Raw genomic sequence first — 25,622 nt, forward strand, 5'->3', positions numbered from 1 at the left:
GGAGATCACTGGTTTGAAAGGTGCTCTCAAAAGAGCCCTGCTGAGTTTCTGTATCTTGTAGATGGTACACAGTGCTGTCACAGCGCATTGATGAAGAGAATGAAAGTTAAAGGTTACTGGCATTTCAGTCAAGTGAGCTTTGTCATGAATGCTATCAAGCTTCTTTGTGCAGTTGGAGCAGTATTCATTGTATGCTGTGAAAAATAATTTGCTGTTCATGAACATGTAGTGAAAATTTAGAAGAGCTTTTGAATACTGAGGTCAGAATTTGAGGGTAGTGAAAGTGGTGAGCAACAGAGACTTGGAGTCATGCCTTGAAGTAAGACTTAAGAGGTCTTCAGCATATAAACAGTACCACCATTTCATACCTTTAGTGCAGAGGGGAGCATACATGAATAGCTGGTTCAAATATCACATCAATGTAAAATTGATTTAATAGGGATTTCCATTCTTAATTCAGTTAATTTTATGATTAGTACAAAGAGAAATACCAGAATGGTGAGTGGTATATACTATTCACTACATATGTGTACTACATCTGGTGTCTGGTAGTGGTAAACTCAAAAACAGATATTTGTAGGAACTTTCTCAGGATATGGAAGCCTGCTGTAATATGAGAATGAATAACCTTAAAAACAAATCTACTATTCATAATGACGTCCTGAACAAAACTTCATGATGTGTCATGCTTGAAGCTCTACACAAAATGTCGCTCCGAGATTGGCTCAAATCAGTTCTCATTTAATTGGATTAAGAGAAACGCCAATAAGAGAACAAACCTATTTTGGAGTGGGGTTTTGTGGCACAATAGTAGTGTCCATACTTCAGGATTAGGAGGTGCGGGCTCTCATCCCTACTGTCCTGTCGGTGCCTTATAATAGATATGAACAAGTTAATTAAGAAACTTATTTTTAAAAGCTTATGGAATGCTTTAAAAAAGTCATTACTTCAGGAATAATAGATCATCCTGGAATTTGATCTTGTGGTGTTAAATTGAAAGTTTACTTAACTAGTACTACATTGGATTGTCGCAATTGTTGCAAACTAAAATACACAAAAAGTCAGTCTTGCTTGATCAACCTTAGATTTTGATTCATTTCTTTCAGTTCTGTAGTCTGTTTTCCTCTAAGAAGAAAAAGCAACAAGTGAAACAAGAACAGTAACAATATCTTCCATAATATCTTGAAACATTATGAATGCTTTTTGAGGAAAAAAGTTATTGTTTACAACATTCTTTCTAATCTGGTTTAAATGTTAAATGCAGTACATTAATGACAAGACTAAAACTTATTGATTAGCTGTTTAACCATTAACTATTTTAATCCCTAGTTGACACCGCATATTTTGACTATACTGATGTTGCTTTAAGGTTTTCGTGAAGATCTCTAGCTCTGGTTGTGGATGAGGTAGTTGGTTTGTTCGCCAAACTGCTGGGTTATTGTGCAGCAAGAGTCTCTCTAGGCACGTCTCACCGGGTAAGTGAAAAAAACTTTTCACTTGCTGTATAATAACCCAGCAGCTTGGTAAGCTAACCAACTAACTCGCCTGGTGTTGCACCTGGCATGCCCTGCTGTACTTTTCATTGTATAGTGTGGCATATTTTCTGTTTCTGGGGTGTATCCATCTGGTTTTATTCCAGATTTTTCCCTTTCTATAAGTCTAATTTCGTAATGTTTTTATGGTTGTTGGGAAGGGAGTTTACAAGGTGATATACATATTTGAAGTTTTGGCAACAATTGTAGTAATGAGCTGCTGTGATTGCATTTGTAACAAAGGGTGGTGTTATTCATAAAACCAATACAGTTCACTGTGCATAGGTATAGTTTCAACAGAAGATCTACATGTCTATATTGACTGTATCTGATGTGTATTTGCATGAACCTTTATCAAATTTTGATTATTCCATTTATTATACCAATTTCAGTCATGTATTTGAGCTTAATCATCTTTGATTTGGTATCTTATAGTTTGTGGTACCTCTGGGAATATTTTGATGCAGAATAGATAAGTACAGTATGTCATGAGTTCTGAATATTAAGAGAGGTGGTCTCTTTTGTTTTCTTGACTTAGGATTTTGTGTGGGAGAAAGCAAAGATGGGCTCAAGTTTGGCAAAAGTATCCTAAAAGTCACATCAGTACCTTTTTTGCTAACTACTTTAAATGTGTTAGATTGTGCCTAGTAGAAATAGCTCAGGCTTTATAACTGCCTTATGTGAAACAATCTCAGTGGAGACTTGAAAACTTTAATACCTATTTCATTATTGGATGCAAATGTTTGGACAATACAGCCCCAATCACAACTCAAATCCTACTCACTAATTTACAATTAGATCTTAAAAAAATACTCATTCATGGGGTATGGGTGTCACCAGTTAGCTAGTATTTATTGCCCATCAGTAATTGTCCTTGAAAGTGGTAATAAGCTATCTTCTCAAACCACTGCAGTCCAGTTAGTGTAGGTATGAGATGCTAAATGGGTAATTTGTTCTGCTGATATGTAAGAAATTGGATGTCCCAAGGGTTTTTCTGTCTTTGCAGATAGGATGTGATAATCTAATCATACTCTGTAAATGCTTCAGTTTAAGGGAATAACCTAATCTCTGACTGTTTCAAGGCATAACCTAATCTCTTTACATTGTTTTTGGGTGGCATGTGACTATCTGGGAGTGGCAGGTGGTTGTGTGGTGTGTGCATGACTGACTGATGTAAAACCCTGCATAAAGGGAGGACGGTTCCCTTGTCCAGGGAGCCTCGCTTGACACACTCTGCTAGAGCTTGTACTTAAATAAATTGTGGCTGTTCACAGAAGTTGACGTATTGCAGTTGCATCAAGCTTATCAGAATCTCAAGAAGGGAACCTAACAGGTAGAGCTACAATGCCATTAGGGAGTGAGTTCCATGACTTAGAGCAACACTGAAGACAATATATTTCCAAGTCAGGATGGTGAATGACTTGGACAGGAATTTGCAGATTGTGTATTTTATATGCCGCCCTTGTCCTTTAGAGTCGGTAGCAGGGTTTGGAAGATGCTATCAAAGGAGCCTCAGTGAATGTCTGCAGGGCATCTTTGTAGGTGGTACACACGGCTGCAGTAGTGCGCAGGTGATGGCGAGAGTAGATGTTTGTGGTCCAAATCAGATGGGCTGCTTTGTCCTAGATGGTAGTAAGCTTCTTGGGTATTGTTGGAGTTTCACTCGTCAGGGCAAATGGGGAGTATTCCATCACAGTCTTGATTGAAAATATGATCAGTAAAAATGGGACTTTGATTGGGAGATGCAGATTCATTAAAATATGGCAGGATGTTGCCACAGTAGACAAGGAACAACTAATCGAGTAACTACATAGCAGACTAGTGGGAGGCATTCAAAAGAATATTGGAGAGATTACAGGCCCAACATTTTCCATTTAGGGTCTGGTTATTGCAGTATCAGAAAGATGTGATTGCACTGTAGGGGGTGCAGATGAGATTCACCAGGATGTTGCCTGGGATGAGTGTCTTAGCTACCAAAAGAGCCTGAATAAGCTCAGGTTATTTTCTTTGTAGCAGAGAAGTTTGCAGGGGGTTTGTGGTACATAAGGTTGAGGGGCCTGGATATTGTGAATAGAAAGCAGCTGTTTCCCTTAGTTGAAAGATTAATACAATGGGGCATAATTTTAAGGTGAAAGTAAGAGGTTTAGAGGGGACCTGAAGAAAATAATTTCCACTGTGAAGGTGGCAGTGGTCTGGAATTCACTGCTGAGGGAGGAAGTTGACATGGATAACCTCACTACCTTTTTAAAAAAAAGTACTTTGATGCGCAGTTAAAGTATCATATCTTTCAAGGGGATGGGCCTAACATTGGGAAGTGAGACTAAAATAGATTTTGTGGGTTTCTCTTTTGTGTTTTTTAAGCTTAATGGGTCGAAGGGCCTCTATGATTTGTGATTTGTGCCTTGTAGATTTTAAATTGGCTGTGGAGAGGTGCGAAGCATTTTTCATTACATGGTTCCAAACCTCCAATCTGCTCTTTGTTTATCTAGAAACATAGGTAATAGGGGCAGGGGTAGGCCATTCAGCCCCTCAAGTCTGCACCACCATTCAGTGTGATCATGACTGATCATGCCATATCTGTATCCCACTCCCACTTTCTCTCCATACCCCTTGATTCTTTCAGCTGCAATGGCCCCGTCCAGCTCCCTCTTGAATATATCTAAAGAATTGGCCCTAACAGTTTTCTGTGGTAGAGAATTCCACAGGTTCACAACTGAGTGAAGAAATTCTTTGTCATCTCAGTCCCAAATGGCTTACCCAATATTCTTCAATTCTAGTTCTGGACTTGGCCAAAATTAAGGCCATTCTTCCTGCATCTAGACTTTCCAGTCCCAAGAATCTGTCCAGTGAACCTTCACTGGGCTCCCTCACTCGCAGAAATGTCCTTCCTCAGACTAGGAGACCAAAATTGCCGATAATACTCAAGGTATGGCCTCACCTAGGCCCTGTGTAACTGCAGCAAGCTGTCCCTTCTCCTATACTCCAACCTTGTCGCTATGAAGGCCAGCATGCTATTAGCTGTCCTCACTGTCTACTGCATCTGCATGCCGACCTTCAGCAACTGTTGCATCTCACCTTTTTTTGAACTACCATTATTCAGATAAAAATCTGCCTTTTTGTTTTTGTATCAACTGAATTGAATTGGCTGATGAATTACATTGTGATGCTGAGGGCCTCTGTATTCTCCAGAGATGAATCCTTCATCTGACACAACTTGCTGTAGATTGTTGCAAATGCTTCAGCCTTGTTTCACAGTGATGTACTGCGCTCCTCCATTGAGGATAAGGATGTCTGTGGATCTACCGCCTCCACTGAGTTATTTAGTTGTCTTCCACTATTCATAACTTGATATGGCAGGATTGCAATGTCTAGATCTGATCAATTGTTGTGGAGCTACTTAGACCTGTCCACCACTTGTTGCTTGTGGTATTTGACATACAAATAATAGTGGAAAGTGAAGACTGCAGATGCTGGAGATCAGAGCTGAAAAATGTGTTGCTGGAAAAGCGTAGCAGAGCAGGAGAATCGACGTTTCGGGCATAAGCCCTTCAGGAAATAATACAAATAATAGTGACATCTTTTCTTAGTCATTTCTCCGTATCTGTGAGTGTTCCTTTCCTCGGAACCCCTGCAAATGACAAAATTTGAGAGTGCAGAGCTCATTTAAAAATAGAAATGTGATTTTTGTCCACAGAGGTTGTGTTTCATTTCTTATGGCGCAGATAGACAGATTTGAGATTTTGTGCTTCAGAGGATTTACTGTACTTAATGCTGCTTCTGGCATGCCTTTCTGCATTCTTCTTTGAAGGAGCCCTGGGTTGTTCTTAGGAATAAAGTGAAGGGTATTCTGGCCGATGAGGTCATAGGTTGTGTTTAAATATAATTCTGCTGCTGATGGCCCACAGTGCTTCATGAATGCCCAGTCTTGACTTGCTCGATCTGTTCAGAGTATATCCCATTTAGCACAATCGTAAGACCATAGGACATAGGCTGAATGGCCTAATTTCTGCTCCTATCGAGTCTGCTCTATCATTTGATCATGATTAATAGGATTTTTGACCCCATTTTCCTGCTTTCTCCCCAAAACCTTTGATCCCCTTGGCAAGTAAGAACCTATCTATCTCTGTTTTAAATATACACAGTGACTGGCTTCCACAACCTTCTGTGGCAATGAATTTCACAGATTCACCAAAGAAGTTGGCCAAAGAAGTTTCACCTAATCTCCGCTCCAAAGGTTTTACTCTAAGGTTGTGTCCTTGGGTCCTTGTCTCTCCTGCTAATGGAAATGTCTTCCCGACATCCACTCTGGCCAGGCTGTTAAGTATTCTGTTAGTTTCAATCAGATCCCTCCCTCATCCATCTTAACTCGCTGAGTACAATCCCAGAATCCTCAAACTTTCTTCATAATTTAAGCCTTTCATTCCTGGGATCATTCTCGTGATCTACTCTGCATCTACTCCAGGGCCAGTACATCCTTCCTGGGTATGGGACCCAAAATTGCTCTCAATACTCTAAATGTAGTCTGACTAGAGCCTTAAAAAGCTCCAGAAGTACATTCCTGCTTTTGTATTCAAGACCTCTCGAGATGAATGACAACATTGTATTTGCCTTCCTAACTATCAACTCAACCTGCAAGTTTACTTCAGAAAAACCTGGACTAGGACTCCCAAGTCCCTTTGCACTTCAGATTTCTGAATCGTCTCCCCATTTACTATCAAAGTGCATGACCTCACACTTTTCCACTTTGTGTTTCATTTGCCACTTCTTTTTCCACTCCACACTCCTAATCTGTCTAAATCCTTCTGCAGCCTCCCTGCCTCCTCAAAACTACCTGCCCCTCGGCACCTATCTTTGTGTCATCTACAGACTTAGAATGCCCTCAGTCTTTCATCTAGATCATTAATGTTTTAAAAAAAAGGTTGTGGTCCAAATACTGACCATTGTGGAACACCACTAGTCACCAGCTTTCATCTTGAGAAGGACCCTTTTATCCCCACTCCCTGCCTTCTGCCAGACAGCTAATCTTCTATCCATGCCTCTAACACCATGGGCCCTTCTCTTACTCGGCACGCATCCTTAATGTGATGACAAGACTTCATCTCCACAAGAATGTGCAATAGCAGCGGTGGCACAGTGGTTAGCATTGCTGCCTCACACCGCCAGAGACCTGGGTTCAGTTCCCACCTCAGGTGACTGTGTGGAGGTTGTACATTCTCCCCGTGTCTGCGTGGGTTTCCTCCAGGTGCTCCGGTTTCCTCCCACAATCCAAAGATATGCAAGTTAGGTGAATCGGCCATGCTAAATTGCCTGTAGTATTAGGGTAAATGTAAGGGAATGGGTCTGGGTGGGTTGCACTTCAGCGGGTCGGTGTGGACTTGGTGGGCCGAAGGGCCTGTTTCCACGCTGTAAGTAATCTAATCTAAAAAAAAATCATGGATAGATGCACTTGAGGTCAGATTGGTGAGAATGAGATCAAGTATGTTTTTCTCTCTCGCTAATTCTCACTGCCTGCCACAGACCTCCTCTGCCAATCCAGATTTGGTGATGGACATTGTGGTCCACCATCCAGTGTACATTGTGTCCCTGCCATCCTCTGTGCTTCTGTCAGGTGGTGCTCAGCATAGAGGAGTACTGATTTATCAATCAAGGAAGGCAGCTCCTGGTACTCAGCAAGAGCTTTCCTTGCTTGTGTTTGATCTAATGCCTTGAGACTTCATGCATTTGGGAGTCACTGTTGAGGTCACCTACCTTCTGGTATGCCACTGTGCTGCCACCTATTGGGATGTTGACAGTGATGTGTTTTCTGACATTGTTTGTAAGGGGTGATTCCATGAATATGATCCACATAAGGCTGTGACTTGACTAGTCTGAGACATTTTTCCAAATCTGCTACTTCTGTTAGTGAAAAAGATTGCTGGGTCAACATGGCTAAATTTTGCCATTCAGTTGATGTCAGATGGTGGTCCATTCAGTTTAATTTTTGTGTGCTTTTCAGCAGCAGACGCAACTTTATGCTCTACCATTTCAGAGGACAGATAAGAGCCAATAACATAGATTTTACTCTAGATCCGCAGCTAAGATAAAAATTGGGTAAAGATAGAAAATTTTCCTTCCCCAAAGGACATTAGTGAATAAGATGGATTTTACAATGATCAGCAAGGTTTCACTGTCATCATTTAGACTAGATGTTAGCAAATTCTGTTTGCTATGGTGTGAGTTAAAGCTACACTCCCAGAACATTGCCGAGATCTCTAGATCATTAGTCCAGTGACAGTACGACTACATCATCACTTTCCCTGAACTTAAAAGTTATGACTGATCATAAGTTGTCTCTGGCGCAGACAGCTTTTGCTTTTAGACTTCTTTTTGTCAAATGGAGCGGGTTAGCAACCTTGTCTACTTTATCTACCGACCTTTTGTGCTGTCTTGGTTCAGCTGTGGAGCTGCAAATAGTTTGAAATAATGCCTTTTGAATGTTTCTTCCCAATCATTACTGTCAAATGTATTAACTAAAATGAAGATGAGGCGGACCTCGTTCAGAATGGTGTTTTGTTGGAATCAATCCAAATGAGAAGATTACTGCAACAAATTAACTTTAAATGAAATAAAGCTGTTTAAAGCAGAGTCATAGTCATACAGCATGGAAACAGACCCTTCAGTCCAACTAATCCATGCCAACCATGTTCCCAAACTAATCTCCCACCTGCCTGCATTTTGCCCATATCTTTCCAAACATTTCCTATACATTAACTTATCCAAATATCTTTTAAATGTTGTAACTGTACCCACATTTATCATTTCCTCTGAAAGTTCATTCCACATGTGATCCACTATATTAAAAAAAATTGTATCTCATGTCCTTTTTAAAACTTTCACCTCTCACTCTAACAATATGCTCCCTAGTTTTGATATCCCTCACCCTACAGAAAAGACCCTTGCTATTTATGCCCCTCATGATTTTATTAACTTCTATAAGACCAGCCCTCAACCTCCTACACTTAAATCTTGACCTCTCCAGTTTAAAACTCAAATGTTTCATTACCACAAAATCCTAATAAATATTTTCTGAACCCTCTCACATTAATAATATCATTCCTATAACAGGGCGACTAGAACCGTGCACAGTATTCCACAAGAGACCTCACCAGTATCCATTACAACCTCCGCGTGACTCAAAAGATCTGAGCAATGAAGGCAAGTGTGCTAAGTGTCGTCTTAACTCCCGTCTACCCATGACACACATTTCAAAGAATTCTGTACCTGAATCCCTAGATCTCTGTTCTAACACACGATCCAGACCCCTACTATTAACTGTATAAGTCCTGCCCTTGTTTGTTTCACCAAAATGTGATACCTCTCATCTATTCAAATTAAACTCCATCTGCTATTCCTCAATCCATTGACCCAATTGATCAAGATCTCTTTGTAATCTTAGATAACATTCTTCACAGTCCACGATACCATCAATTTCAGTGTTCTATGCAAACTTACTAGTCAAGCCTTCCATAGTTTAATCCAAATCATTTATCTAAATGACAAAACAAACATGGACCCAGCACCGATCCCTGTGGAACAGCACTAGTGACAGGCCTCCAGTCTGAAAAATAGCCCTCCACCATCACCCTTTGTATGCTCCCGTAAAACCAATTTTGTATCCCATTGGCAAATTTACCGTGAATCCCTGTGATCTAACTTTACTAATTAATGTACCATGCAGAACCTCATCAAAGGCTTTATTGAAGTCCAAGCAAACAACATCTACCGCTTTGCCCTAATCAATCTTTTTAGTTACCTCCTGAAAAAAAGCTCAATCAAGTTTGAGAGACCTAATTTCTCGTGCATAAAGCCATGCTGACTATTCCTTATCAGTCCTTGCCTCTCTAAATTCAATGAATCCTATTTTTCAGAATCACCTCCAACAACTTACCCATCAAATTTGTCACACTTGCAGTCTATAGTTCCCAGGCTTCTCCTTACAGCATTTCTTGCATATTGGCACAACAATGGCCACTCTCCAGTCCTCCAACACCTCACCTGTGGTTACAGGTGATAAATATTTCTCCTTGGGGCCCCGCAATTTCCTCTCTAACTTCCCACAACATCCAGGAATACACTTGATCAGGTCCCAGAGATTTATCCACCTCTATTTTCTAAGACCTCCAGCACTTCCTCTTGTTATGCGAACTGTTTTCAAAACATCAATATTTATTTCCGAGTTCTGTAGCCTTAATTTCTTTGTCCACAGTAAAAACTGATGCAAAATATTCATTTGATATCTCTCCTATTTTTATACAACATAAACGTAGTATAAAGTATGGAAGGCCTCACCAACATCAGTGGACATCAGATACCTCTCCAGAGGCAAGGTTAATCACTTAAGTAATTATTGTAGTCCAAATTAATTTATAGTAATTTGTAAACGCATTTGACTTTCTGGCTATGCATATTATTTGTGGATGAGACTGTACTAGGCGTGCAGTTTAAAAATGTTATCTTTTTAAGTGAGATGAGAGGAATTTTATTTGCTACGTATGTAGTTAGCACTGTATATTGCATTCTCTTGACCCTGGCAGCAGGAAGCAACTTACTTTCCTGATGTCTCCAGCTGAAGGAATATCTATCTGTTCCCCTTGTGATAGCACATCCTATAACTGTTGCTTTCCCATTGTGGATTGGCTGAAATACATATAGAATTAACTCCAGCAAGAAGCAACAATCAGCAGAGACAGGATTGATGAACATGTAAAGGAGGCTGCTTTCAACCAAGGCAACTGCAATGAAATATTGTAGTTTTAAAACCATTAAGTGCAATTAGTTGTAGTTGCACTGTATCTTGGTCAAGCAGTGATAGAATTGCTCATTGGCACCATGGGTGTGTATTTAACAGCGAATTGGAAGGTAGCTGGTTATTCTCACTCATCAATTGCCTATAAGCTACTGCTTCTAACCAGTGACTGAGATACCAAGCAATTAGTGCACTGACCACCCTATTTCCTGAGTGAACAACTGAGGGAACTTGGGTCAAAGATCTGAGATCAGAAGGATTTAGAATAAGAAGGACAGCTCATTGAATCCTGTGGTCTGGTTCTATTAAACTGTCATCCTCTAATATTTTTCTCCATCCACGACATTTTTTTCGTGGTATTCTATATGTGCCTCCATGTGTATTTAGAAGTTTAAGAAGGTGTAGAGTCTAAGTTGATCTGTTTGCCTGTAGTACAATTGTATCATTTGTATTGTTATTTTGAGATTTGATTAAACCTTTAACTTTAGTGACAATCCAGGGAGTAGTGAGGCTTGAGTATAGCCCATTCTAAAAGTGGATCATCACATGCCTCCGAAGGGCTGAAGAGAGGAGATTCAAAGTTTGACAGACAAATGAGTATACTAAAGGAGAATTCTATTAATTTAGGCAGAAAAGTGAGAAGTTGAATTAGAAAATTGAAGAGGCAATAGCACACATTTGCATTTAGAAAGAGTTTTTAAAAAATTATTAAAGGTACATCTGAGGAGAGAGTTTGTCTTGTGGGGGGGAGGTGTTTCAGCTCTGCAGATTTTCTTGCAGTTGAGTTACTTGAGAGGAAGTTATGACAAACAATCAGCCTGTACAATCTTATGGGCCTATATGTGGCTGCTGTAATAGAGCAAGATTTGGTTGACGTGAGATGGCCCTGAACTTAAGAGTGGCATAAATAGCATAACAGACAAAGAGGAGTGGGGTGAATACTTATGTGGAACCTTGCCTCCTTTAAAATTGTTCTACTTCCAGATATACAAAGCATAACTAACTCAGATATAACCCTTTTTGAATGTAACAGGGTTTCTTTTATTTCTTTCAAAACTACAGAAATGTTTATTTCCTAATTGGTGAAAAGAGATTTAAGAAGAAATGTGACCTGAGCGTGTTTCAGATTAGTGAAGCTTTTTACCTTCACACACTTCTCCATGGCCTCTCAGACTGGGTAAGTAACATAAGCTTTGGTTATTGTATATACAAATATGTACACATCTTATTGACTTTAATATTATGTGTTTGAATGTGAATGATCTAGGCATTAAATGACTTTGAATTTTGATACTTGGAGATGTTGAATGACTTTTGTAGTTTTTCATGCATGTCAACACAATTTTAGATTAGTAGAATGTATTTGAGGGTGTGTTTACATTGCAGCTACTTTTCTGATTGTTTGATAATTGCCAATTCTACCATGCCAAAGAATCCTATGTACGTTTCTTGACCTCTTTCTGGTTAGAATTTGTACTTCATTGTATACCTGAATATGTACCTGGTCAGAGTTGTCACACCGGTTTCCAACGTTGATGAGAGAAGGTTTTCTGCTCTTCCTGATTTGGTTTACCAGGTTTCTTTGGGTCAAATTTTACAAGCCAGATTTTATACCATAAAAGATGTTAAATTAACATGGTTTTATAGCAAAGCATTATAAAACCCATCTCTCCAGTACGTTTTAATTTTGAATAAACTCAGAATAACACAGTTTGAGGAAATAAAGTCATCTTCCAACCAATACAAATTTGGGGGGGGGAGGGTGTTGTAAGCACACCAATGGAAATAATAAAGTTATACTGTTTGTTCGGTTTTTAAACAAGATTTTTTAAAAAATTGTCAGGCCGCTCACTATGGTTAGGATAAAGTTGATCATAGTATCGAAGGCAATGGAGAATGCAGAGAAAGTCATAAGCAAGGTCTCCAAACTTTGAGTGCTGCTAGAAACATGTGACCTTTTGAGCCACTATATAATGATGGCAATGATGCTTTAAAGCTTTTTAATGAACCCCACAAAGGTTTCAGTCTCCACGCGTAATGATTATAAACCTTGTCAACTGGAGAGCAAACCTTCTGTCCTTGTCTTAATGTCTCCAAGATGCCTCTGCTCAGCAATCACCTCAATGCTGTCCAATTTGGGTTCTGTCAAGGTCAATCATCTTCTGACCTCATTACAGCCTTAGTTAAAAAATGAACAAAAGAACTCAATTCCAGAGGTGAGCTAAGTGTAACAGCCCTTGACATCAAGGCCTCATTCGACTGAGCGTGGCATCAAGCAGCCTGAGCATCAGGGACAAACTCTGCTAATTGGAGTCATACCTGGCATATAGGGGACAGTTGAGATTGTTGGAGGTCAGTCATCTCTGCTGCAGGCCATCTCGCCAGAGTTCTTTCAAGTAGTGTCCTGGCACAATCATCTTCAGCTACTTCAACAATGACCTTCCCTTCTTTGTGCAATCAGCGAACATCTCTACTTCTGATCTTACAATGTTCAGCACCATTTGCAACACCTCAGATACTAAAGCAGTCCATGTCCAAATGCAACAAGATCTGGAGAATATGCAAGCTTGTACTGATAAGTCTGAGACAGAAAAAACCTGCAGGTGTTGGAATCCAAGGTAGACAAGCAGGAGGGTTGGGAGAACACAGCAAGCCAGAGGCAAGTAAAATTTGCACCACACAAATGCCAGGAAATGACCATCTCCATAAGAGACAATCTAACCATCACTCAGTTCCCCACTCGCAACACCCTTGGGGTTATCAGTGACCAGAAACTCAACTGGACTCGCCACATAAATATAGTGGCTACAAGAGCAGGTCAGAAGTGAGGAATACTATGGTGAGTAACTTTCCTCCTGGCTGTCCAAAGGCTGTCCGCTATCTACAAGGTACAGGTTCAACAACAAACATGGATCTTGAGTCCATCCAGGGCACAGCAAGCACAAACATCCATTCCCTCCATCACTGATGCTCTGTGCACACTGCTGCTACTATTCTCAAAGATGCACTGTAGGAGTTCATTGAAGCCCACTTCAATCTAGAAGTACAAAGGCAGCAGTTACATGGAAAGACCACCACCTGCAAGATCCCCTCCAAGCTACTCAAGATCCTAACTTTGAAATATCCTGCCATTCCTTCACTGTCACTGGGTCAAAATCCTGAAATCCCTCCTAAGGGCATTTTGGGTCATACTATAGATTGTGGGCAGCAGTGGTTCAAGTAGACAGCTCACCACTGCTATGTAGGTAGGCCTGAAAGTACTGCAGTTCCATGTGCTATAACATTGGCCTTATCAGCTAGGAGTGGGCAGCAAATATTCTCCAGTCAGCAACTCCTGTGAGTGAATTTTAAAAAAAAAACCTCACCCTCAGCTTTGATACAGGGCAGTCAAGTGTGTTCCTTTTCTTTCCCTTGTTGAGAAATTAGCTCAGGGTTGTCGACTTCTGTCAAGTGAATGCCAGCATTCATTGGTCAATATATGCCCTGAGATTCCTGCAGTTCCATGTGCTATAATATTGGCCTTATCAGTAATTTTGTACATAAGGTTGAGTCATTTTGTCCAGTGTGTAAGCTGTATCTTGAGAGAGTACGTCAGTAATATACTGAGATAATGGCTACCCAGATCAGATTTTTCACTGCATATTGCGCAAGCTCATGGAGAGTTCCAAGGTTGTCATTCTTGGTTCTGAAAAGTGCAAAGTCACCCTCAGAGTATCCTGGAAGGGTAAGCTACTTCAGGAGTTTGAGCAATAGATGAAGCTCGCTGTTTCATCCTGCTACAGTGCATTGGTAACAAGTGTTGCAACATTAGCCACTAACAGGATGCTGCCTGAGTCAAAAATGCATTTTGTCTATCTCCCAATCAGGTAATGTGGTAAATAAGTTTCTGTGCCAGTGTGATGCTAGGTATATAGGCTGCTTACCAAAAGACTAACAGATTATATCAAACTTTATATATCCGAGCAGTTTAGCAGCAAACCATGTACTGACTGTACTGCACCAACTTGGAAAACGCACAACACTGTCTCCAGCATTTGTTATGATTCTGCAATTAGTCAGTATTTGCTACAGAATCCTGATTGTCAAAGAAGAATGCTGAAATCCAATTTGGTTTTGGCTGACAGAGTGACACAGCTACAGGTACTGGAAACTACATTTGTTATACACACCAAAACATCATCCTTGCAGACAGGGAAGATTGGATATGCATACTATGCCTGTTTCAACTCAACAAAATATTCAACAAGTATTCGCTAGTTCACTTCAAAAGGCAATGCAGTGACCAATGGAGATGATCTGCCTGATTTCAAATTTTAATAAGTTTGGGAATTAACTAACAATTATCAGTAACTTGTGCATTTTCCATGGCAATGCCTCTACCAATCAAAGTCCACTTGCCCACATCTGCACTGTTCTCCCGTACAGTATGAAAGTTGTTTTCCCTATAACTTGGTGTTACTTGCAAATTGTCCAGATGAGTGTAAAATGAAATGCTTCATCAGTTTCTTTCCTGGCAGCTTTCTAGTTCTGTACAAGCAAGCAACAAACAAGTTATTTGTTTATCTGTAAACCATCTTGTAATACTTAATGCTGGATCTGCTTCATAAATGCAAGCTATTGCAATACTTGAAAATAGATTTTCAATGCAACTCCAGATAATCTGAGACCTAAAAATTTAAACATTGAATTTCTATGCCATTCTGATCAATATTTCATGGTTGAATCCAATTGTCATTGGAGTTGTTCCTCAAAGTTTTGGCTTTGGCTTAGTCATTTTAAATTGCTTCATCAGTGACATTCCTTAGATCATAAGGTCAGAAATGGAGATGTTTGATCTTGCAAATGGTACTGAACATCATCTGCTGAAGCAGTAAGTATCGATGTAAAGCATTACCTGGACAGCATTCAGGCTTGGGCTGATAAGTGGCACGTAACATTCTTGCCACAACAATTGCCAGTCAATTAGCATCTGCTACAAAGAATTTAAACATCTCCCCATGAAATTCAGTGGCATTACGATGTTTGAATCCCAGCCATCAACATCTTGGGGTTACGTAGAAACTGAACTGGATAAGTCATGGTAGTACTGTGGCCATAAGAGCAGATCATAGGCTGGGAATTCTGTGGTGAATGAATTGCCTTTTCGATTTTATAAAACCTGTCTATGATCTTGAAGGCAGAGGTCAGTAATGCTGTCCTCTAGTTTGAGTTCATCTACCACAATACTAAAGAAACTTAAAGTATCCAGGACAATGCAGCCTGCCCATTCACCACCTTCAACATTCATCTCCCACCACCCCCCACGCCTGTGTTTGAGCAGAATGTCCTGCAGTTAGCATTGCAATAAAACATCTGTGAACTGTTTTACAATTGGCATCACAGTGAAGCAGTTGGGAAGCATGACCTGCAGGTGGTTCTTGTTGAGAAAACAAAACTAGTAATATCACAAAGTCAATAAATTTATCCGTAGCAAAATGCTGTTAAGGATATCTTAACCTGTAAATCACTAAATTAGAAAAGTCTATAATTAAGCATTAGAAATGTGAAAGTCAGGAGTAGTATAATTAAAGTAATAAGAAAAAAGCAAAATAAAAACTAAGAACGGTGAATGCTGGAGATCTGGGGCAAAAACAAAGTGCTGGAGAAACTGAGCAGGTATAGCAGCATCTGTAGAGAAAAAAGCAGAGTTTCGAGTCCCATGACCCTTGATCAGAACTGTAGAATACTAGGAAAGGGTTATCTTTATACCAAGGGTGGTGTTTGGGGGAAGTGAGGGGAAAGAAAATAGAGTACTTGGTGATGGTGCTGATAGAGAGAAGCCATCGTCAATTGCTGACAAGCGGGGAGAGATAATTGCGAGGCGAGATGCTAACAAGAAATGTAAATATTTGAAAATGGGTTGGCTATGCTGGCATGAGGCTGTAAAGGATGACACCTTGGAATGTGGGTGATGGAATGAACGAAGTGTTTATTCCAAAATTGTTAACTCTGTTTTGAGTCCTGATGGTTGAAAGAACTTCTCTTTCCTCCTCTCGTTCTGTCTCCTTATTGAACGCACTTTTTTTCTCTATTCACCACCACCACCACCACACCCTCCCACTCCAAACAACCCAAACATCAGCATAAATAACACCCCTCCCCAGCAGTCTTCATAAAGAAGCCAAACTAGGTAACAGAGAGTAAAGTTAATGCAAGGGTGTACCTTTAGATTAAAACAAGGTATGACAATGGAGCTTAATCCCATGTGTTGCATGACCTGCAGTATGTGAAAAATCATTGCTTCTGGTAGCCGGATGACCAAATCTGTAGGAAGTGCTACTGGCTCAATCAACTTGAGCTAAGTTTTTGGGCTTGAGCATCATTTGGAAGCACAGTAATGCATTCATGAGGCTGCGAGCTATGTGAATAGCACATTTTTGATGTAGCCATCTTTCAGCTTAAGGAAGTGCAGTCAGCAGTAATGGGCCTCCATCAATCAGAAGTGGCAGGCACGTCATTGGGAAAGGCCCATATTATATCTCTCTCAAGAACAGATTGTTTATGTTTGGAAAATGGTGAGACTAAGGGTTCCATTTTTCTTGTGGGATGTTTTTTATATATGGAACCAGATGACCTAGCTGAGATTTTAAGTAAATACTTTGCATCTCTATCCACAAGGATAGTGGAGTAAAAATCAGCTAAGGGAACTGTGATATACTTGATCATGTTAGCATTGAGTGGGAGGAGATGCTAGTGGTTTTGGCATACTTAAAATTGGAAAGACCCAGCTGAGATGTAACCAAGGCTGTTTTAAGAGGCAAGGGAGGAGATTGCAGGGACTCTGACATTGTCAAATCCTTTCTGGCCACAATCAGAGATGCCAGCTGGCTGGAGGGGAGTTAATGTTAGTCAAGAAGTTGGTAGGGATAAACCTGAGAGGTTCAGACCAGTGAGTGTTACATCTGTGGTAGACAAACATTTCGAAAACATTGAGGGGCAGAATTGATCTCCACCTGGACAGACCAGAATTAATCAAGAATAGTCAAGGATAGGCTTTATAAGGGGGAGGAATTCTCATAAATAGTTTGAATTTTGAATGACTAGGTAGGTAGAGGAGAATAGTGTGGTTGCTGTAATCTACTTAGGCTTCACTAAGGCTTATGACAAGATCTTTCCTGGCAGACTATCAGCCCGTTGGATCCAGGGCATTTTGGGTCCAATATTGGCTTGAGGGCAGGAAGCAGAGGGTGATAATTGAAAGGTGTTTGTGTGATTGAAATCCTGTGTCCAGTGGCATATCACAGCATCCTCTACTGAGTTTCTTGCTGTGTACTTTGGTTATCTAGACATAATGTCAGAGGTATAACCAAAAAGTTTGCATTTGACACCAAAAAAAGGGCTGTGTGGTAAATAGTGACGAGGCAAGTTTTAAACTACAACCCTATACAGATGGTTTGGTCAGGTGGCCTGAACGGTAGCTGTTGGAATTTCAATCGTGAAATGTGGGTTGATGCATTTTGGGAGGATCGCCAAACCAAGGTAGTATATTTTGTTTGGTAAAATCCTAGGAAATATATAGGATTAGAGAACCTTGGTTTCCATGTTCATATATCTTTGGTGTAGATAGACAAGGTGAAGACACATGGGATACTTATTAGTCAAGGCATTGACTACACGAACAGGGAGGTTTTCATGAAGCTGTATATAATGTTATTTAGACCATAGTGAGACTACTGTATGCAGTTCTGGTTGCCACATTATAGGAAGAATGTGATTGCAGCTGACAGAGTGTAGAACAGATTCTGAGGGATAGGTAGGAAGAAATATTTCCCCTTCAGAGGGATCACTAACAAGGTGGCACAATTTTATGTTAAGGAGCAGGTGAGTTAGAGGGGGTTTGAGAACTCCCTCCATTACAGCACTGTCAGTGTCCTCACACAACGTGTGAAGTATTGGTTGAAGACAGCTCTTCTCTGCCTTCTCTCATCCGTTTGTGGATGGATGACTAGTATTATCCTGGCCAGCAATACTCACATCCTATGAAAGAATTTTTAAAAGTGATTTTTAAGTTTAAAGTTTTTAAGGAAGAGGTTTTTAATTTTAAGAAAATTAAGACTGAAGAAATGGTGGCAAGTTTGCAAGTCTGTGTAATGTGAAAGGGCTTTCTAAAAGTATGATTGGTCTTCAATTGAAATTAGTTGAAGAACTTTGAGAAGACGTGAAGTGTCTAGTAACTTCTCATGCAGGGGAAGTGAAAGGTGTTTTGATTGAATTAACAGAAGGCAGATTTAGAGATGATTTTGACATCAGGTGCAATAAATTTCACATCAAAAGGGGTTAAAAATGGGCAACCTGGAAAAAAAGTGTTAAAGCAGTAAATATTCAGCTGGGTTTCCAAGAAGAGTCTAAAATGGGAAGCTTTGCAAATTCAAGACAATTTTGAAGACTATTTCAAATCAACAAATGGAATTCTGGGCTGTTGTGTAGCAAAATGCTCTGGTGGGCAGTCTAATAATTAGGCCAGAAGAAACTGTGTTCTGCCTGAAAGTTGTATTCAGAAGGGAGATTGTTATTGTTATTCATCAGAATTTACCATGCAGGGATTGATAACTGTGTTTTTCACTCTGTTATATGATGTGAACACTGGCAGCATTTTATTGTCTATCCTGAATTGCCCCCTAAGATAGTGGTGAGCTGTCTTGAAGTCTGAGTCCTGCTGATGCATGTATATCTATGGTGCAGTTAGGACGTGAATTTTGTAAGGTCAACCCTTACAAAAGAGAAGTGGTGGAAAGTTGTGTGTGTGTGTGTCTGTGTGTGCGCGCGCGCGCGTGTGTGAAGGTGGTGGTGATCTTGTGCATTGACCAAATAAGAGAGTGCCTACATTTCAAAATAGTGGCTACAGGGTGTTTTGAGATGTCCTGAGTATATGAAAAGCAGTGCATAAATACAGATTTGTTCTTCATTTTAGATTCAATTCTGCATTTAATTAAAATTTTCCTTTTACTTCCCCATCTTTGTTTAGTCAAAGGAATGAATTTATTGCAGCCTGTTTTTTGCTGTTCATCGTTTTATGTTCATACAGTTCCATCAGATATGAGGGTAAAATTGCACATAACTTACTCATAATTTGGTATCAAAATTGCTGTATTATTCAATTTTGTCGTTAAAAAAATTCATTTATTTTGTTTGTATTTTGCCATGTGCCATAGATTGAGATATGTTTTGAGATAAGTCGATGTCATCTTCATTCATGCATCCTGATGTAGGACAAGTAAGGAAAAAAATACTTTTGCCAACTTAATCCTAACTTTCTTCTCCACCCCAAACAATCTGACCATAAGCCTGGATTAGTACTATTTGCAAAACATGGCTTATCTTCCATCCAACTCTTATCCATCACTGGAAGAGAGAAACCAATCTGCAATTCACTTTTCAATGATATCGCTTGCTGACAGGATAATTGCTTTATCTAAAATATTTTTTTCACAACTATTTTAAAACGAGAGCCATTCATGATATGCAGGTTTCTGAATGAAGAGGCTGACTTAAAAATGAAATCTGAGAGCATCCTTTTTAAAGGATTTAAGTATTTTTGTTTAGTCCTTTATTTCCAATCCCATAATTAGGAGAGAGTGGCATTATACTATGGTTATGATTAATCCAGTGCCTAAATTAATGCAAATAGGGTAATTGTTAATCCTATAGGGTGTGTACATTATTTAGAACAGGAATCTGGATCGTCTTTGGTGATCCTCTTTGAAAGAAAAACCTTTATAATCCAAAAATGTCATAAGTCAACATATATAATCAATCTTTCTTGATGTGGTGAAAACATTCTTGGCATAATTTGAGACTAGTTTTGTTTTAAATTAAACCTTTTGGTCATATTCCAGTTACAAAATCTAAATTATTTAACTTGTCAATATAACTTCTCCAATTATACAAGTATTTTAGTGGACAAAAGTTCAGCAAAGTTGCTCGATAAATCCCTGAAAATGTGCAACTCTAATTGGTTGTATGTCTTTGTGTTCTTTATGGTATTTGGTGAGTTGTGCAGTGAGAAATTGTTAGGTATCTTTCAAAATTGCACTGCTTTACAAAGTATAATGAACTAACACAATATACCAGGATAAAGGGTCAACTGTTGGATTTTCATCAAAATGCAGCCTTTTTTTTCTGACGTATTTGCATGCCTTTTGTTTTACCTTTGTCTTGTGTTGAAATCTTCAAACGAGTGCGAAGCCATGGATGGGTTAAATTACCTGAAGATCTCCACAAGAATTTATCAAAATAACCTTGAAGTTTTGATTCTTATTGTAAAAGACACAAGGATTTTCATCTTATGGTCTCAATGTTGCTCCTTTTTGAACATGATCCAAATTTCTGATTGCTCTTTGTTCCTGTGTAAAACAGGATCACAATGCATTTCTGCTGCCTACATGTTTTTTTTTCCCTCAATTCCTTACACCACCTGCAGCTTAAATTGTCAGCCCCTATCCTTTGGAGTTGTTGCTCGATTTTCTGCAGTTAAAACCAACCCTATGCATGAGGTTTTTTAAAAAAAGCTTTTCTCTCCAGTTTTGTGTCTCAATATGGCAACTGATGGTTAATTATTGTAATTCAGATTCATGGCCCTTTTTGACCTCAAAGTCCTTGTGAATCCTTGTCAACCAGGAAGGAGTGTGGAACATCATCCGCAACATTGAGGCATTTGGATGGGTATATGAATAGGGAGGGTTTGGAGGAAAATGGGCCAGATGCTGGCAGGTGGGACTAGATTGGGTTGCCTGCACAAATTCATCACCATCTTCTGTCTGTTGCATGCAGGCTGCAATCCTCAGCAACAGATCCTACACAGTCCTAATACATATGCAGACTGGATTGAAGCAAGGCTGAGTTATTGTCCCAATGCTCTTTTCCATTTTCCTTATTGCAACATTCCATCCCATATAAATGAAGCTGGTATGGAGCTAATCCACAGGACCTACGTTGTTCCCAGTCCAGAACCATGACCACCCCAACCTCTGTCATTCATGTTGTTATTGTATGCTGTTGTCACTGGCATGGGAAAGCATTCAGATTGAGCTCCAAGCTTTCGCTGATGCACGCACTGAGGTATATGGAAGTATGACTTTAAGCTAAACATCCAAAAAGCAAAGATCCTCTGCCAGCGTGTACCTGCTACATAACCCTCCCCCTGGCTATCAAGATTCATGGCAGGTCACTGAATAACACAGGTCAATTCCAGTGTCTTGGGAGTCTTCTCTCAAAAAGGGCATGCATCCATGATGAAGCCTTGTTCCCAAGGTGGGGAAGTAGTATGTGCACAGGTGCCCATTTTCAGTATCACCATCAGGCCGAGGTGAGTTCAGGTACAAACAGAAGTTGTTTAACATCCCAAGCATCCTACCCACCTGCCTCTTTGAACAAACACCACTTGTCCCACATGTGGCTAGATTTGTGGATCCAATATTAGGAAACTATAGGAATTGGAATGTCATTATTGCGGCTGTAAGGAACATTGTTGCAGCTACTTTTAGAACACTGTTCAATTTAGTCTCCCTTCTATGAGAAAGATGTTAAACTTGAAAGGGTGCAGAAAGAATGTGACTGCATGCTAAACTACAAACAAACGCAAACTGTGTCTCAAACTTGATGGAGAATATAGGCGAGGGCAGTCTGTACATGGTCATTAGTAAGGCTTTCAAGCTTACATATAGTAAAGTTAGATCACATGGGATTCTGATGGAGCTTGCCGTTTGGATTCAAAATTAGCTTGATGGTGGGGGATTGTTTTTTGAACTGGGGGCCTGGGACCAGTTTTCTGCAGCGATCCCTGCTGGGTTCACTTTTCTGTGCCATTTATAAATTATTTGGATGAGAATATAGGAAGTGTGATTTGTAAATTGTGTGGATGACACCAAAATTGTGGCATAGTAGCCAGTAAGGAAGTTTATCTAAGATTGCGAAGGGACCTTGATCAGTTGGGCAGAGACATGGCAGATGGAGTTCAGATGCGATGTATTGCATTTTTCGTAGTCTGAACAAGAGCAGGACTTAGTATTGATACAGCTCTGGGGGAATTGGAGAACAGAGACATCTCGTATTCGGGTGCATAATTCATTGAAAATTGAATCACAAGTGTTCAGGGATGTGTAGGTTAGGTGCATTAGTCAGGGGAAATCGAGAGTAATAGGGTAGGAAAATGGGTTCAAGTGGGATACCCTTTGGAGAGTTGGTGTGGACCTGTTGGGTCAAATGGCCTGTTTCCACAGTCTAGGAATTCTAGAAAGCGTTTGGCATGCATATCTGCATTGCTCAGACCATTGAGTACAGGACTTGGGATGTCACATTGCAGTTGTACGTGATGTTTGCGAGGTCTCTTCTGGAGCACTCTGTGCAGTTCTGATCACCCTTCTATAGGAAAAATATTATTAAATTGGAGAGGGTGCAGAAAAGATGTTCATGGAACTGGATGTTTTGACCTATAAGAGGCTGGATAAGATGGATCGCTTTTCACTGGAGTTTAGGCGGTTGAGGGGTGACCTTGATTATAAAATCATGAAGGGACATTGATAAGGTGAATAGCAAGGGTCTTTTCCCTGGGGTTGGGGAGTTCAAAATTAAGGGGCCAAACATACCAAATGGAGCTAGTTTAGTTTGGAGATACTTGGTTGGCATGGATGACTTGGACTGAAGAATCTTTTTCAATGATGTGTAACTCTGACAATCAGGTCAAATTTTGCACTTTGGCCATATACATTTGTTACATGGTTATAGGCTAACTGCAGGAGAAGACTCAATGTCTCCACCTTCAGTGTAAGGGAAGCCCACATGAGTGCCTGAGATAAAGCTGAAGTGTTTACAACCATCTTCAGCCAAAGATATCAAGTGTGTAATCCATCCATTAGATCCCCAAAATCTGATGCCAGACATCAGTCAATTGATCCACTCCATGTAATGACAAGACGTTTCTACCGGTTGATGTAGACAAAATCTTGGCTGTTGTACTGAAAATCTGTGCTGTAGAACAAAAGCCCCAAGACAATGTTTTCCAGGACAACATCTACCTGGTGATGTGTAAAATTGCTCCGGTATTACGTGCTGGAAATACAGGATTAAATAAATCTGGCTAATTACTGTCCCAATCGTCTCTTTCAATCATCAGAATGATGACACTCAACCTGCAATGACCTGCTTGCCAGTGGTTTTTGGCAGAGCAACTCTGATCCTGACCTTGGCACAGTGTTAGTCCAAACTTTGTAAAGAGTTTCAAGAGATGAGAGAGTAGTGACTGCTTTTGACATCATGGCAACATGTGTTTGTCATCAGGGAACCTAGCGAAAATGAAGGCAGTGGCCATTGGTGAAAACTGCTGTTTGGAGTCATGCCTACTATCCAAAGAAACTTATGGACCTCTTCCAGGGTGATTCCCTACATCTTGCTGCAGCTGTTTTATCAATAACCTTCTTTCTATCAAATGGGTGTGTTCATTGTTGTTTGCCTTGTGTTCTGTGCCACTTGCACCTCCTTTGATACTGAAGTAACCCAGAGGTTGGATAGGCTAGGGCTGTTTTCCCTGGAGCGTCAGAGGCTGAGGGGTGACCTTATAGAGGTTTATAAAATCATGGACAGGATAAATTTTTTTCGTTGGGGTGAGGAAGTCCAAAACTAGAGGGCGTAGGTTTAGAGTGAGAGGGGAAAGATATAAAAGAGCCTAAGGGGCAACTTTTTCATGCAGAGGGTGGTACGTGCCTGGAATGAGCTGCCAGAGGAAGTGGTGGAGGCTAGTACAATTGCAACATTTAAAAGGCCTCTGGATGGGTATATGAATAGGAAGGGTTTGGAGGAATATGGACCAGTGCAGACAGGTGGGACTAGATTGGGTTAGAATATCTGGTTGGCATGGACTGGTTGGACTGAAGGATCTGTTTCCATGCTGTACAGCTCTTTAATTCTGTCTGCATGCAGCAAGATATGGATGCGCTTGACATGATTGAGTGGTAAGTAGTATTCACAACATAAATACCAAGCAGTGAATATCTCCAACAAGAGAGAATCTAACCATTGCCTTTTTGACATTCAACAGAGTTGCTATCATGGAGTGCCATACAATCAAAATCCTGAGTTTTACCATTAACTAGAATCTTTACCAAACTAACCATTTGGCTACATTTCCAGGTCATAGGTCAGGAGTTCTGCTGTGAGTAACTCTCTTCACTCCTTAGAACCTGTCAAATCTGTAAGGCACAAGAGAGGAGTGTGATAGAGTACCCCTTCTTGCCCAGAGAAATGCTACTCTTAACATCATTGAAAACTTGCCTGCTGTCCAGCTTGCATGTAATGCCATGAAGTTTGCTGATACCATGAAGTAATGGTCCTACACTATGACTGCAATTGTGCAGATTTTTGCTGTGTGAAAACTGTGTGTGTCATGTCCTCTAGATGTGACACAAACAGCTATGGCTTTGAACAAAACTAGTGTTTCAAAAATTTCAAGAACGTTTGGTGGTTTGGCACTATAAGGGGAATTTTTTGTATTCTCTGGTATGCAGAGAATGGGGCAATCCTGAGGTTTATTGAACATTGTGTTTCCCATGATACTGGCAATCATTCCAGTATGAATGAAAGCTTCTGCATTCAAGCAGACAGTGGCCACTGACAAGCAGTTGATTGTTTTCTGAACGAGAGCCTGAAAGTATATTCAGGGTCATCCACCTCTACATTTTGGTTACGTTCTTTTGTAGTTTAGTTTGTGGTACATGTTAATGGCACCCTTCAGAAGTATTGACCTAAATAACTAATTTGATAAATACAAGCTGAATGGTTGCTTTCTGCAAGTTTATACTGTTTACCAAAACCAGCACTGCCACACAGCGAAGACATTTTTTTTTTGGACACATGTGAGCACTGTTTGTGAGACTGCTGAAGCTGCTGTGCCAGCAATTTGTTGGCATATGAACAATGAACAGAGTTCATAGGAGTTGAACTTGGAAGTGTAGCAGTTACAGTTGGCAATCTCAACCTCAGTAACATTAGACTCAAAAATCCTAGTAGTGTTCAGTATCACAGTCATACATGTTTGGTTGTCTTAATCAAATCTAATTGGATGTTTTGTTTCTTAAGGTCCCCTGTAGACAATTGATTCACTTTTTTGGTCATTGGATTCTTGAAGTATTTTGTTGAGTTGTAGTTTAAACCTGCAGTAGATGGAAATACATTTCAAATATTTTCTATTCCTCACTTCTGAAGGAGTTTTTTCCCTTTTGTCGTGTGACTGTGGAGTTTGCCATCTATTATCATATCTTTTGAAATATCACAAC

The 25,622-nt window shown here is 40.1% G+C and overlaps 1 protein-coding gene across 5 annotated transcripts in view; it reads left to right on the forward strand.

Annotated features, from left to right (window-relative positions):
• Positions 1-25,622, forward strand: part of aff4 (ALF transcription elongation factor 4) — a 103,499-nt gene that overhangs the window by 13,689 nt on the left and 64,188 nt on the right. For 4 of the 5 annotated variants that reach the window (XM_043703319.2, XM_043703318.2, XM_087995238.1 and 1 more), the window contains exon 2: positions 11,380-11,494. In XM_043703319.2, coding sequence (XP_043559254.1) covers positions 11,478-11,494 — 17 coding nt within the window. In that variant the 5' untranslated portion in view covers positions 11,380-11,477. Of the gene's footprint in view, positions 1-11,379; positions 11,495-25,622 lie in introns of those variants that run through there. The other variant, XM_087995239.1, reaches the window with a different exon arrangement.

This window comes from Chiloscyllium plagiosum, unplaced genomic scaffold, assembly GCF_037043375.1.
Source record: "Chiloscyllium plagiosum isolate Xiang-an unplaced genomic scaffold, Cpla_swu_hap1 HiC_scaffold_16, whole genome shotgun sequence".
Classification (NCBI taxonomy): Eukaryota; Metazoa; Chordata; class Chondrichthyes; order Orectolobiformes; family Hemiscylliidae; genus Chiloscyllium; species Chiloscyllium plagiosum.